The 16669-nt window shown below is 43.7% G+C and overlaps 1 protein-coding gene across 1 annotated transcript in view; it reads left to right on the plus strand.

Moving 5' to 3' along the window:
- SLC25A12 (solute carrier family 25 member 12) overlaps positions 1-16669 on the plus strand; it is a 113378-nt gene that overhangs the window by 15746 nt on the left and 80963 nt on the right. The window contains exon 3 of the mRNA XM_075609078.1: positions 15956-16098. Coding sequence (XP_075465193.1) covers positions 15956-16098 — 143 coding nt within the window. The remainder of the gene's footprint in view (positions 1-15955; positions 16099-16669) is intronic.

Raw genomic sequence — 16669 nt, forward strand, 5'->3', positions numbered from 1 at the left:
CTGTCTCTCTCCATTGCCCTCTGTCTCTCTCCATTGCCCTCTCTCCCCCCCTTCCCCTTTCTCCCCCGTTAACAGCAATCGGGGCCCCCTTGCACATGAATGTGGCCCCTCGTGTTAACAGCTGGGTTCCTCCCCCCCCCCCCCCCCGTTCACAGCTCTGGCCCTCCCCCCCTTCAGAGCTCAGTGGGTGGGTGGGTGGGTGGGTGAGTGACTGAGTGGGTGGGTGAGTGGGTGGGTGAGTGACTGAGTGGGTGTGTTATCTCTCCCCCACCCTGCATCTCTTCTTCCCCCCCCCCGGCATGTCTCCCAACCCCCTGCATGTCTCCCCCCCCCCCACTGTTTTTACTCCTACCCCCTTCCCTGGTTTATATGTTTGTGTCCATAAGTCCATGTTATATGCTTCCTGCTATTAAAATGAATCCCTCTATTATAAGTTGCTAGCTCCACAATATACAACACAATATAATGAATATTACGGGCGGCCATTTTGTAATCGCAATTAACAGTGCGTAGGGAAGGCAGCAAGTTAAAGGCAAGTTAAGGGAGAGTGCAGGGCTACAGGGAGTGTCGGGAGCCGGTTGGGAGTGAGGAGGGAGGAGCCTGAAGTTGGCGGCTAGGGCAGGAGGGCCTCGCCGCGCTTCCCCTCTGTCCGGGAGCCGGTTGAGAGCGAGGGGGGAGGAGCCTGAAGTTGGCGGCTGGGGCAGGAGGGCCGCGCCGCGCTTACCCTCCGTCCGGGAGTCGGTTGGGAGCGAGGGGGGAGGAGCCTGAAGTTGGCGACTGGGGAAGGAGTGCCGTGCCGCGCTTCCCCTCCGTCCGGGAGCCGGTGCAGGGCGCGCACGTGAGGGTGAGTGTGATGAGGGGGGGGGGTGGCGGCAGGGAGATGAGCTGGGTGAAGAGGAGAGAGAGAGAGAGTGTGTGTGTGTGTGTCAGTCGGGTGAGGCCGAGGGGGAAGAGAGTGGCAGTTGGGTGACGTCATAGAGCCACCAATCTGATTGGCCAGAGGCTGAGGACCAATCAGATTCACCGCATCTAGCACCAACCATACAAATTTCGAATTTATATATTAAGATACATATATATATGCATACAGAACACAGGGACACACATAGAAAGTGTTCACAAAAGAAAGATGCATCTGAAGCTGGACATTTTGTACTATGAAATACCAGAACAGTCTCCTGTCTCTGTAAGTTTTCCCCACTTACCACTTAGCTTGTAAGCTCTTCGGGCAGGGACCCTTTCCCTATTGTTTTATGTCTGAAGCGCTTATTCCTATTAAGTGTTATATTATGTCACGTGTATTACTGCTGTGAAGTGCTATATACCTGGATGGCGCTATATAAATAAAGATATACATATAGGAGAAAGAGAAGAGAGAGCGCACGCCCCATAGCGTAAAAAAGTACATTTATTTCTGGAAAAGGAAGAGGGAAGGGGGGGGGGAATTTACTCACAAGGGTGGATATAAAATAGGCAATTTGTGATTATATCACCGCCAATCTGGTCAGTCTGCATCCAGGATCCGCAATTCGACTCTCCCTTAGTGTTGCAGAGAGGTGATAACTGATGCAGAAATCCAGAGGCTCCTTCAAACTATCAAAACCAGTTCATTTGGAGTTCCAGAGAAGGTCTCCTAAAGTGGCTGGCAGCAATTGTAATCCGCGCTCGATGCGGTCTCGTCGTGTGTATGCGTGATGACGTAATGACGTGGTGACGCTCCCTAGATATACATACCCTATTTCCTCGATTCTAAGACGCACCTTTTTTTTGATATTCACATGTCTGAAATCGGGGTGCGTCTTAGAATCGATATATTAAAAAAATACAATATAAAAAGTGTCCACAGTACTAACCCCCTCTTTTCACTTACCATGTTCCAGGAGAAGTCCCATATCAGCGGAGGACAAAGGGGACGCAGCAGGAGAGGTCCCATGTCTGCAGATGGTTGAATATGGACAGCGGGCGGGACTACGACGGCGGCAGGACAGGTCCCAAGTCTGCAGTTGAATGAAGATAAGAAGACAGCGGGCATGCGGTGGAGGTGGCGGCAGAAGATCATAATAGCAGGAGAACTGAGCAGGATCAGAGCTTCATAGGGGAACGGCTGGGGATGAGCGCACTGTAACCGGAAGTCAGACACCGGTCAACTTCTCGTGTTACAGTGTGCTCCTTCCCAGCTGTTCGCCTATGCCGTTCTGCTCCTGCTCAGCTCTCCTGCTATTATGATCTCCTGCCGCCGCCACCGCATGCCCGCTGTCTTCTTATCTTCATTCACCTGCAGACTTGGGCCCTTTTCTCCCGCCGCACACCTGCCCACTGTCCATCTTCAACAAAGCTTCTTTCTCCGCTGACATGGGACCTCTCCTGAAACATGGTAAGTGAAAAAGTAATTTTCCTCGATTTGTAAGGGTCAAATCGATGGTGCGTCTTAGAATCGAGGAAATACGGTATATACATAAAGCTATAAATAGTTTAAAATGTGAAAAAAATGATGCATTCATTCTTGTGTATATGCTGGAGAAGCTTTTGTAGTGCATTACAAAGCAATGTGTTGCAGTCATCCCTTGTTTTGAAGGGGCTAATTCACAAAAGTGCCCTAGACTAGGGGTGGCCAACTCCAGTCCTAGAGGGCTACCAACAGGTCAGGTTTTAAGGATATCCCTGCTTCAGCACAGGTGGCTCAATCAGTTGCTCAATCTTTGAGTGAACTTCCACCTGTGCAGATGCAGGGATATCCTTTGTGGGGGGCCCTTGAGCACATAAATTGGTCACTCCTGGTCTACTTAAATGAATGAGCATAGTGAGTAAATGAATGGGCATAGTGAGTGAGAATGGTTATCCCAGTTTAGTAAATAAGTTCTGAATGACAAATGACGACAGTAAATGACCAATCTGAGGCATAGGGAGTTTCTGACATTGCAAACATGCTGAAATTGTATGAAAGGAGCCCTCTCGCTGTCCAGTTTTCTGCCACAGGTGTTGACTGGGGCAGGAAATGATCCGTACTATACATATAAAGTGAATATAGAAAGCATTTTGTACAACACCACGTAAGTGCTTTCTATATTCACCTTATTTGCAAACCATGCAACAGGATGACCTGCTGGTGGCCCTTGAGGACTGGAGTTGTCCACTCCTGGTCTAATGCACTCCGGCTTCTTGGAGGGCTCACGGCATCACTAATTACGGGAAGGGAAGAGGAGGAGTCTTCCTCCGTTCCCCCGTCTGCTAGATCCCGCTTAGGGGAACGCAGAATACAATCGCACGATAGACAACAAGCTGAGAGCCATGGCGAGGGCCACTACTTCATGGGGTCTCCGGAGTGCCGACCTTCCCTGGAGTGCCAGACCTGATGACGTGGTGTTACATCACGGGCCACTCCAAAGGTTAACTTCAAAGTAAAGATACTATAGGAGAGCCAATCTCTAAAATCCAATTCATCTGTTCTAATTGATGAAGTGCGGAGGGGAAAATTATAATAAATAAGTGTTTTTATATAGCACAGATGTACATAATGTCTAGCAAAAAACCTACAAGAACAGTGATCCCCTGCCTTTAAGAGCTTGCAATGTAATTCTTAGCCAATCCGACATTCATTTCATTGCTTCCTTGTCAACTGGACAACTAGGTTGAGTCTTAATAATAGATTACTTAAAGAATGGAGATCTGAGAAACGTAACAGAAGAACACCTTGAAATATTGACCTGAACACTTCCCACCGGTGCCCTTCAAGACCCTCCAAGCACTAATAGAGGAACGGCTGGTGGGAAAAAGACTCTGCTCTATTTTCCACAATGTAATAGTGATGTGTGGGTCAGAGGGCAGCAGAGGCCAGGACATGGCATGGGGTTATTGCGTTCCTACCACTTTCTTTGTAAGCTGTTCCATGGAGACACAGCTCAGAATGGTTGAAACTAGTGAGATATATTTCTGCAATGGTGTGTATTTGGGGATGAGATAATTTCTTACACTGAGTAGGAAATGTTGCTTTAAAGCAGCAAACAACCAAAACTTGGGATAACATTGAATGGCCTGCAGAACTGTTCTTTGTCAACAAATTGGAAAGGACACTTTGTCCAAAAATGGGATTATTTGACTTTCTTTAGGTGTAATTACAACAATAATTATTACACTATTGCTTTAAGTTAAAGGAACTTTCCCTTTAACTGCACCCCGAGATACGTGCTACTGAAGCTGATGCATGCGGCCCGAGATACTTGCCACTGAAGGTGATGCAGGTATCTCACTTCTGTTTAAAGGTCCCGCGGCACATGGGCCATTAGGAAGCTGGAAGAGATGACGTTATGACTTCCTATTGGCCCGCGGGACCTTTCAACTGACATTTTCTGTGCCCAGCTTCCAGCAGCCCCTTCAGATGTAAATTTCTCGGGTAACAGGGCGTCCCTAGAGCGGAAAACAATGCGGTTCAGCTCCGAAGACCCCTGCTTCAACAGAGTAAAAAAATAAATATATATATATATATTTGTTTAAAAATCCCAAGAGGTGAAGCGACTTTAATACTAATAAACAAAAGATTTTTGGTTTGTGTAACAGGCTGCATGGAAGGTCACATGAAATGTATTTGCTGACCGTGCACAGTGCATTTCATGCGCTGGTAAAGGGCACACATTCCTGGCTAAATTTGTCTCTCCTTCTAAAAGGGAGTCGTGTAAAAAGGAATCAGCCTTCATATGCCTGGTGCACTCTGTCCTTATACAGCTAGCATTCTGTTATACACACAGAATAGCCTCTGTCACAAGCATGCACACTGGCTCGTGTGTGATAAATACACTGGGCATGCACAGCATGTTTTTTTAATAGGAACTCTGACTGGTTTGTGTTCATTGTAAAAAGTCATTGTTGCTGCTAATCTCTTTGCTCACAGAGGGGCATGCACGCTTCACTCTGCATGTGAACTGTTCTGTTATTGTCGTTGCTTTTTCTAATGTCTTGTAAACTTGACCCAACAAAGAAAATCAATACTAGTGTGTATATGTATGTGTGTTGGTTTATTTGGGTCTGTATTTGAGAAATATATTCATATATACATACACACACACCCACACACACATATATATGTCCGGAAATAATTGGACACTGATACAAGTTTTGTTATTTCGGCTGTGTACCAAAATAAATTCAAGTTACAGTTAAATAATGAATATGGGCTTAAAGTGCAGTGTATCAGCTTTAATTTGATTATTCACATTCAAATTGGAGAAATGGTTTAGGAATTACATCTCTTTAATATGTTGCCCCCTCTTTTTCAAGGGACCAAAAGTAATTGGACAATTGTCTCAAAAGCTGTTTCATGGACAGGTGTGGGCTATTCCTTCGTTATTTCATCATCAATTAAGCAGGTAAAAGGTCTGGAGTTGATTCCAGGTGTGGCATTCACATTTGGAAGCTGTTACTGTGAACCCACAACATGCGGTCAAAGGAGTTCTCAATGCAAGTGAAACAGGGCATCCTTAGGCTACACACAAAAAAGCAAATCCATCAGAGAGATAGCAGGAACATTAGGAGTGGCCGGATCAACAGTTTGGTACATTCTGAGAAAAAAAGAACGCACTGGGGAGCTCTGCAACACAAAAAGGCCTGGACGTCCACAGAAGACAACAGTGGTGGATGATCGTAGGATCCTTTCCATGGTAAAGAAAAACCCCTTCACAACATCCAGCCAAGTGAAGAACACTATCCAGGAGGTAGGCATATCATTATCCAAGTCTACCATAAAGAGAAGACTTCACGAGAGCAAATACAGAGGGTTCACCACAAGGTGCAAACCATTCATAAGCCTCAAGAATAGAAAGGCCAGATTAGACTTTGCCAATCAATATCTAAAAAAGCCAGCCCAGTTCTGGAACAGCATTCTTTGGACAGATGAAACTAAGATCAACCTGTACCAGAATGATGGGAAGAAAAAAGTATGGAGAAGGCTCATGATCCGAAGCATACCACATCATCTGTAAAACACGGTGGAGGCAGTGTGATGGCATGGGCATGCATGGCTTACAATGGCACTGGGTCACTAGTGTTTATTGATGATGTGACAGAAGACAGAAGCACCCTGGATGAATTCTGAAGTGTATAGGGATATATTGTCTGCTCAGATTCAGCCAAATTCAGCGAAGTTGATTGGACGGCGCTTCACTTTACAGATGGACAATGACCCAAAACATACTGCGAAAGCAACCTATGAGTATTTTAAGGCAAAGAAGTGGAATATTCTGCAATGGCCGAGTCAATCACCTGATCTCAACCCGATCGAGCATGCATTTCACTTGCTGAAGACAAAACTTAAGGCAGAAAGATCCACGAACAAACAACAACTGAAGACAGCTACAGTAAAGACCTGGCAAAGCATCACAAAGGAGAAAACACAGCGTTTGGTGATGTCCATGCGTTCCAGACTTCAAGCAGTCATTGCCTGCAAAGGATTCTCGACAAAGTATTAAAAATGAACATTTTATTTATGATTGTGTTAATTTGTCCAATTACATTTGAGCCCCTGAAATAAGGGGACTGTGTATGAAAATGGTTGCAATTCCTAAACGTTTCATACAATATTTTTGTTCAACCCCTTGAATTAAAGCTGAAAGTCTGCACTTCTATTGCATCTTGGCTGTTTCATTTCAAATCCATTGTGGTGGCGTACAGAGCCAAAATTATGAAAATTGTGTCAGTGTCCAATTATCTCCGGACCTAACTGTATATATATTTATACACACACACACACACACACACACACACACACACACACACACACACACACACACACTGGTTGCATTGTATGCTAAGAGATAATAGTAAAAAGCAGGGTTGCAGATATGTCTGAGACGTGAATGTGCGCATAAGTGATATATATATACCACAAGAGAAAAAAGTATCCAAAACAAAGCACTCTGGTAATTGAAAAATCAATCACTTTATTAAATACAGTCACTAAGAAACAATTAAAAACAAATCCCTGTCGATCTCAATAGTAATAAAGTGCATGGCCTGACATGAACACATGATCTAATATCAAAAAATTATAAGTCTAATAATACTAAGTAGTGTGAAGTGGTGGTAAATTCTGTTTTAATGATGATGAGAGGAATCAATTTGATTACCACAAAACACCTACACCGGACGATCATAAGAACAGACCTGCAGTACGGCAGAAGTGTTTCCGGAAGAAGCGTTGGCAAAACGTACGTCGGGGCGACGTTTTCCATTCCCTGTCCTGGCCTCAATAAGCAAAGACGCACTGCTGTTCCGGTCTGACATGTCAAAACTCCTCTGCTTGAACACACCTGGGACTTTTTGTTTGCTAAGTATCACTGTGGTGTTAGCCTTATTTGACTGTGGATACCAACTACGCGATACTATAGGGGAAGATTCGGGACTATTTCTTGTACAATTTTGCTCATACGTTTTGTCCCCTTCAGGTTCTGGTAATCATATCATGTGCATCCCTGACGTGCTGCAGTTCTGTGCCACCGTGTTATTACGACTGTCCGGTTTAGGTGTTTTGGGGTAATCAAATGGATTCCTCCCATCATCCTTAACACAAAATGCACACCACTTCACACCACTTAGTATTATTAGACTTATAATTGTTTTGATATAAACATACAAACATGTATTTATGTCAGGCCATGCACTTTATTACTATTGAGGTCGATAGAGATTTAGTTTTAATTGTTTTTTAGTGATTGTAGTTAATAAAGCGATTGAATTCTTTTTTTTGTACACCAGAGTGATTTGTTTGGGATACTTTTCTTTCTTTTGTAGTCATATTATTATTATCGCTTAGCACCGCCAGCGGCTATATTAACAACCCTATCTTACTAGTTCTTTTTGGGTACTAGATATTTAGTTATCAGTTGGCATGATCCTTTTGTGTGTGTGTATGTCACACCCTTTCCCTACCCCTAAGGGAAACAGCAGGTAATTAGTGTTACAGTCCTACCTGTTAGGCTTACAAAAGGACTAAGCCTCTGCTCCTGGCGAGCCTAGGGTGACTAGGTGCAGCACAACCACCTGTGAGGATCCCAGCATAGGATGGCTCCTCACAGGAACATGTACTCAGTAAATAAATACTCACACAATAACATAACCAGAATAACTTTTACCAACAGGGTAATGCAGAACACATAAATATATATATCATAACAATAGCACACAATGATAATACCCCTAGAGTATAATTATCCCCAATAGTACTGATGGTGCCCTGGTCACCTAGAACCCGGTGTCCTGTAGAGCAACCCGTTCCCAAATGTATATGTATGAGTGCAGCGCCCCTCTCCCTTGTTGTGGTGGTGCACTTCTACCTTCCGGGTTATAGGCCTGTAACCAGGGGATGCTTCCAGGTGAAAGATAACGGTCGGATCCCACGCCGCGGGGTCTCCGACAGTAGCCCCTCACGCCTCACGTCCGGCAGCCACTCGGTGATACCTCCCATCGGACGAACTCCTTTCCCTGCTCTGGTCCTTCTCCGTCGGTACGTCTCACTACCAGGGAAATCCCTATGCTGTGAGCAGGCCCTACAAACTCCGCTGAGGTGAAGGGACTGCCTGGGGCCCTGGGGGGAATAGTTCTTGCCTAGTCCAGGCAGCTTGACTAGCTCCCTGGACACTACCTCTTCCTCTGAAGTCTCCGTCATAACTCAACACGCCGACTCCAGTACGCGAAGGAAATCCTGAACAGCCAGGACATCCTCTTCCGGCGGCGCCAACCACAAGATGGCCGACGCAACTCCACTGAATCCTCCTGAGCGACAGGACCAATACTACAGACGAAGTAAGGGGGAGTACCCTGCTACATATATATATATATATATATATACTGTGGCAGATTTCCCATTAGGCCCCCATATACATTTGCCGCGCTCTCTGGCCTATCGGGTCTGATGGGAAGGCACTTAGCTGTGGCGTCCGCCTCCTTGCTGCCGCCCTCCTACCTCTGCACCGCAGCGTCAAATAACACCACGGGCGTCACCAAGGTGATGTCACATGGCGTCTCGTTATCATGGTAACTAGACGTCGCAGCGTCCAATGGCGTCGTGTTACCATGGCAATGCAACACCGTGTGAGGTTACGTTGGTGACGTCCGCAGTGTCATTTTACGTTGCGGTTTAGAAGGAGAAGCATCATCTCTGTGATGTCACCACGCTGCGCCCCTCCGGAGCTCTGAATCAACTGAGCGGGAACCTGCAGGCGCAACAGCTGAGGACGAGGGGTTCTGTACCTGTGTGAGCCGAACAGGAGCTTTTAGGCAGTAATTAACTGAAACATTTGTGCATTTCCTACAAACATAGATTATATATATTTTTTTAATCTGAATAAAAGTATGCTGCACCATAGAGGTGTTTTTTTCTGTGCTTATGTTCTCGGAGGTGTATATATATATATATATATATATATATATATATATATATATATATCAAACACACACAAAAAGGAAAAGTCGCTAACACTATATTAATAGAAAAGGCTAACCCAGGACCCAAAAATAAATATAATATTGATGTTTAAAGATTAACTTAAGCAAACCAATAATAAGATAGTAAAAACCCTGGGGGTGCTAAGGGATAAAAAAATAATATGAAAACAAACAAAAAAAACTTACAAGATCCCTATATTAAGCACTCACAATAAGCCTGTAATAACTAAATCAAAAAAAGAAAACAAAAAAACCTGGAACCATGAGTCAGCAGTGAAAATGTGTCAAAGATTTTAATAAGAAACAGTGAAACACACTAACATGAAAATATACCTAAATTAATGGTAACCTAACAAAAAATAACAAGCAAGAAACGATATGAGTTTATATCAACACATGCAAAGTAAAAAACTGAACTAATGAGCCAAAAAACACATCTCAGTAAATATCCAATAAATAAATGGAAAGATAGAAATCAGCCAAAAAAGAACAGACACCCCTTAATAATCCTAACTGGTAGTTAGGATTTGCTTGTTATTTTTTGTTAGGTTACCATTAGTTTATGTATGTTTTTATGTTAGTGTGTTTCACTGCTTCTTATTAAAATCTTTGACGCATTTTCACTGCTGACTCATGGTTCCAGGTTTTTTTGTTTTCTTTTTTGATTTAGTTATTACAGGCTTATTGTGAGTGCTTAATATAGGGATCTTGTAAGTTTTTTTTGTGTGTATATATATGAGCACTGTGCTCATTTGCATGTAATTTCCCAGAATCCCTTGCTGCAGTGGAAGTGCTGTGTGATAATGGTGAAAGGCGGGGTTGCAGACCTGTCTAAGACATGCAAATGAGCATACAGTAATATTTCCATTTGCTATATGCTTTGATGTGGAGGGTTTTTGTCTCTTTTTTTTACCCACCATAACTTAACTAAGTATATATATAGATAGATATAGATATGCACATACACTAAGGTGATACATGTGTGGATGTATATATGATAGCAAGACATTTTAACAAGTGTCCCCACTGACATTGGATACTGTACATTGCAAGTGACAGAACTCTAAAAGGGTTATCTGAAGTTATTGGGGACGAGCGAAGATTAATTGTTTACATGGTTCACCATTGTACATTTGATTTTTGCAATAGGACTTTACTTTGGATTGTGTCCAATTTTCATGTAGTTTTCAGTGTTTTTTCTCAGCTGCATGTCAAATACAATTTTCCCATTGAGTGTTGTTTTCGTCTGTCTCTTGCTCCTATTGGTTGATGCTCAGAACCTTCAGCTACAGTAGTTAGACTATCTGGGAATTGACTTGTACTGTATATGCATATTTCTATTACATACTTCCTGTGTTTATACATACATTTGCTGAGATACATTGCTTTATATGAAGGAATCTAGCACCATCTCTTTATATAAATGTATCAATTGTGATGCTAAAAAAAACTGTACACTGCAGCATATTTATAACTTAATAGGCTTACTGTCTCTCCAGCCCTGTCACTTGTTAGCCAGTCTGAGTCTGAAAGACAAAATGTTTGTGTTTCAAATTAACATGTAAGTTGAGCTCCCCTGTGTATTGCGAATTTATTGGAAACAGATTGTACTGACTTTTAAGAGATTCAGCTGCGACAACTGTCTCATGCAATTAAAGTTCCCCATTTCTAGGGATTCTGCTAAGGTTTGGATTAATTTATTCAAGAGCTTGGAGTAGGAGAAGGAGGAGAGAGCAGAGGTTTTCCTAGACATGAATAATGAATACCCTGTCCTAAGCTTTTTCAGACCGTGTAGACTAGAGGTGGTCAGCTCGAGTCCTCAAGGGCCACCAACAGGTCAGGTTTTAAGGATAGCCCTGCTTCAAAAAAGGTGGCTCAATCAGTGACTCGGTCAATGACTGAGCCACTGATTGAGTTACCTGTGCTGAAGCAGGGATATCCTTAAAACCTGAGGACGGGAGTTGACCACTCCTGATGGTGTAGACTAAACAGTAAAAGGGATGGTAGAAGTGATCATATCTTCCATCACCGAGAGCCAGTGATTTCTTGAACCATACTGTATGTTGCTTCCAACATCCAGTTTAGGATTGGGAAGAAATGCATAGAATCGTGCAGAAATGCTTATTTTCCCCCGTAAGGCGTGTCATGCAGTGTATCGTGTGGCATCTGTTGATGTTGGGTGTGTCAGCAGCCTTCTGAACATTCTCATATCATTGACAGAATGTGTTTTATGATGTTATTGGTGTTCTTGGTTTTACTACAGTATATTATTCTTGGATCCAGTATATTTAGTAATACAGTATAATATGAGAGACAGAAGACAGTCACACATATAATGATATCAATGCAAAATAAAATCCTACCACAAACAGGTAAAGGCTGCTTACTAGATCAATTTTCATTACATCTAATAGAGCAAGAGTTAACTAGAAGCGCAGTGGAAGTGAATGTCAGTACTTAGAATGTATTTACAATTTCCTGAAATTCCAGGTACTATAATGCCTATTATAGTTTGGTCACAAACAAACACTATCTATATACTATGGCAGTGGTTTTCAACCTTTTTTTTGGTTAAGGAAACCTTATAATTTATTGTGAAATTCTGTGGTAACCCAACATTGTAAGTACGCCCAACCCTCTCTAATAGTGTGTCTGATATCAGTTGCATTGTATAGAACCCCAACCCTCTCGAATAGCGCGTCTGATATCAGATGCATTGTATGGAACCCCAACCCTCTTTAATAGCGCGTCTGAGATCAGATGCATTGTAAGGAACCTCAATCCTCTCTAATACCGCGTCGGAGATCAGATACATTGTAAGGAACCCCGACCCTCTCTAATAACGTCTATGAGATCAGATGCATTGTAAGGAACCCCAACCCCCTCTAATAATGTCTCTGAGATCAGATGCATTGTAAATTCTTCTGTATTTGGTATAATTTTCAAATTACCTGAAAATTTTAGGGAACCCTTTAGAGATGCCCAAGGGTTCCTTGGAACCCCTGTTGAAAACACTATACTATGGAATATGGATATGTTAACAATTCTATGTTGAAGCTGCAATTCCATTTATGACTAGAGAAAAATAAAGGCAGCGAGAGGTTTAATAATTTAAAGCAGCAATTCCGACTCAAAATGTTGTATTTATTTTTTTAACCTTACATGAACCGGTGGGTCCCTCAGAGCTCATCTATGGTCCCTTGACCGTGACCCCGCAGCTCCCAAGTTACTACTCCCAAGTTGTACTTTTTTTGTGTCGGTTTAAAATTTAAAACAATAAAAATGGCAGTGGGGTCAGAAATAGAAAGTTGCAACGCCATCTCACTGTGTCCTTGTTGTTGTTGTCAGTCTGGTGCTATGTACCTTTAAAAGAACATTAGTCTTACGCAGAAGTTAAAGCCAAGGATTCATCAAGCCACCATGCAGAGTATCGCACCCAGATCTGGCGGTACCTCCCATTGACTTAAAAGAAGCAATCCTGCCTGAAAGACTATATGAGTTTAACTCGAATAATGTTTGTATCGTGTCCTCTGAGCATCTTCTGGTCCTAGGCCGCGCTTATAGTCCCGATGATGTCGACGGCGCGTCAAAACTAGTTAATGCAATCCGGCGCGTGTGCCTATTGTGTGCGCGGCAGTGACGGAACGACACAGAGGCCAAAATCGCTAAAGTCAATGAATATTGATTTTTCCGGCGACTGACGCGTGACGTCAGAGGGCACGTGAGCGGTTCAGCCAATGAGGGCGAAACCCTCACAGCCACCCCCCACCATGCCCCCTGGTTGCTGTCTTTTGTCTCCTACACCAGGGGTGTGCAAACTTCTCGAGCTGCGGCCCCCCTGCTGGGAGCCGCAGCGTTCGCGCCCCCCCTGTCCTAAGACTCGGCGTGAAATGACGTTGTGGGTCATGTGACATCATTTGACGCGCATTACCATTTGACGCGCATGCGTGATGTCACATGACCCAGCGATGTCATTTGATGCTGCATTGCCATGGCGACGTGTCGCAGAAGACCGGGCAGAGACTAGATAAGTAAGTTACAGAGACCTCACGCCTTCTCCGGCATTTAAATGAAATGCCGTGGGGACGAGCGCGGGACCTCTGTAACCGCCCACGCCCTCCCTAGAGATTTTCCCGCCCCCCCCAACGGCGACGGGTGACATCACGAGGTTGCGTCGCCGGGACCATAAGCTTAGCCTTAAAAAAATTTACATTGTTTTTAGTTTTAAAAATCAAGATGTTCTTAACATTAAGTTCTTGACTCTGAGGTCACCATAGGTTACTTTAGACTGGAGACCTAAAATTTTAAATCTCTTGACACTTAACATTTCAATCATTTTTATCTACTGAACACAGCATTAGATTAATTGAGGAAAAAAAAACAGAGTTGGAAAGAGCAAGAAGAGATCTCTTCAAAAAATAAAAGATCAACATGATCTGCTGCTTTAAAAAAAATCATTGTTTTCTTAAACTCTACAGCAGTTGTTTTCAATCTTTTTTTAGTTAAGGAACCCAAGAATTATATTGTGTCATTCTGGGCTACCCCAACTCTCTTTTCCCCTCGTGTCTCTCTGCCCCCGTCTATCTCCCCGCTCCCCTGTCTCACTTTTCTCCCTCTATCCGTCCCTCTTACACTCACACTTTCTCTTCCCTTTCTTACAATCCCCCCTTTTTCCCCTCTTACACTCCCCCCCCTCTCCCCCTCTTACGCTCCCCCCTCTCTCCCCTTCTTACACCCCCGTCTTTCCTTTCTTACACTCCCCCTCTCTCTCGTCCCCCTTTACACTCCCCTCTCTCTCTTCCCCTCTTACACTCCCCCTCTCTTTCTTCCCCCCTTTACACTCCCCTCTCTCTTACTCATCCTCCTTACACTCCCCCCCTCTCTCTTCACCTCTCCCTCTCTCTTCCCCCAGTCTCTATCTTCCCCTCCCCCTGTCTCTCTTCCGCTCTTACACTCCCACCCTCTCTCTCTATTACACACACACACGAGGCCTCCTGTGCTGCGCTGGTCCGCATCTTCCCCCCTCAGGTGGACGTTGGATCCGACCCCCGGCGCCGACCCAGAGGAGGGAAGTGAATGCCGGGACATCACTGCTATTGGGGTGCTGCCACTACTGCTGGTGGGGGAAGGGGGGCGGGGGCGGGGGTCGCTGCTGGGCCTGTATCAGTTGGGACACTTGTCCCAGCTCCCTCCTGCTCCCCTTCCCGTTGACCTCGGAACCGTTGAGGGGTGTCCACGGATCCCCGGTTGAAAATGAATACTCTAATGCAGCGGTGCGCAAACGGGAGCACGGGATTTTTCTGGGGGGCACGGGTGGTTGCAGAGGTCCCCCGCTCTTCCTCATGGCATATAAATTAAATGCCGGCGGATCGCGTGAGGTCTCTGCAACTTAACTTACCTTGATTCAGAAGGCTGCTGTGACGTGTCGCCATTGCAACGTGGCGTCAAATGATGCCGCGATGCCATGTCCGTCATGTCACTTGACCGTCACCATGGCAACGCGGTGACAAATGACGCCGCCACAAGAGGTGAGGGGGTATGAGCACGGGGGGGGAGAAGGCAACTCTGCTTTAACATCTTAAGGTACCATGGTAACCGCAGCCTACACGGTGTTCTGGGGAGAACTCCATTTTGAACTCCTAGGCATTTAATATTTTAACTACTGTTCAGAGAAAATATGACAGTCATCCTCAAATGAGCAGTACAAAAGCTACATGCAGCATCTTAGTGAAAATATTACAGATGGTTTATTGCTGAAGGTGGCAGAAACAGGCACCGTTTCAGGTCCTAACTGAATCTTTCATCACCTGCAAAGTTGCCTGTTTCTGCCACCTTCAGCAATAAACCATCTGTAATATTTTCACTAAGATGCTGCAAGTACCTTTTGTAGTACTCATTTGAGGATGACTGTCATATTTTCTCTATACTGCAAGATTTATGTGTTGGCCACACAGACTGTCATTTTTCCTTCAACGCTTCTCTTTTCCCGCTTTCTGTGATATTTTAACCACTCAAATATGCACACAACAAATAAAGCAACCAGCACAGACTATTGCTTCAGGCAATAGTTAGAAGTGTCTGCTTTTTGTTCGATATGAGATGTTGGTCCAGTTTCTTTGATTGGACTCTCTTTTCCAGCACAGGGAAGTCTTATCACAACACGTTGAACGCCGGCCTAATGTAGTTGACAAGAGGTATCTTGCTCCATAGATTAACTGTTCTGTACTCTCAGAGGCTTCCAATACTGACCACTGTTGGAGACAGAATACTGTGCTTAATGCACTTTTAGATGTTACCTAGTGTTGACGGTTCATAAGACTCTAACTGTTCCTATGTCCATTATAAAAATAATTCCCTTTATTTGAAATCCCATAAAATATTTTATTGTCGGATTTTAACTCTTGAATGGTTGCGTAGCAATACATGATAAACCCTGTACACGTGATGCTGATGTTTGTTGTATTTATAAAGATAATAGTATTCCTAACTGTTCCCTTTTGTGTTGTTTTTATTTTTTGTCCAGTACGGTAGTGTTGAGAAAGATGGAGAACGTTACATGACCCCAACCGACTTTGTGCAGAAATACCTGAGACTGCACAATGATCCACATTACAACCCTAAGACTGTGGCACTAATAGCAGGAGTTGCTGATCAGAGCAAAGATGGGTGAGGACATTTTTATTATGATGCATGTCAAAATTACCATACTGTGTATTGTTCCATTGAAATATAACAATTCTAAGTAGCTTTTGGTTTCATAGTAGGATTTACAATTTTATGGCATACTACTCCATGGAAAACATACAAACTCATGAGATTGGTGCATTAAAAATCATGGTTTCTGGCAGGCTTGCCCAATACATATAATACATGCATATGTGTGAATATTGTATTAAAATTAATAATTAAAAATAACTCTGGCTAAATCACAAGCCTCATTAACGTGACAGAATCACCCCAACATTTTTTTTAAACTTAATTTGCCAAAACACATGTTGTTACGCAATGTTTCTAAATATTGTAATATGCACTTTGCAGAGACTGTAAATATTCAGTGCGGACCTAAATCATTCACGGTCTTGTAGTTCCATAACTACAAAGCCAGCGCTGTTTTATGTTGCAACAATCTGATAGGTTTGCTAACAAAATGTAAAAAGGAAATAGCAAGACTGAGACACACGAGTAGTGCATTAGCCTTTCAGCTCTGCTGCTTTTCTGCTTAGAACTCTGTCAACAC

The sequence above is a fragment of the Ascaphus truei genome, chromosome 7 (genome assembly GCF_040206685.1).
Source record: "Ascaphus truei isolate aAscTru1 chromosome 7, aAscTru1.hap1, whole genome shotgun sequence".
NCBI classification, from domain to species: domain Eukaryota; kingdom Metazoa; phylum Chordata; class Amphibia; order Anura; family Ascaphidae; genus Ascaphus; species Ascaphus truei.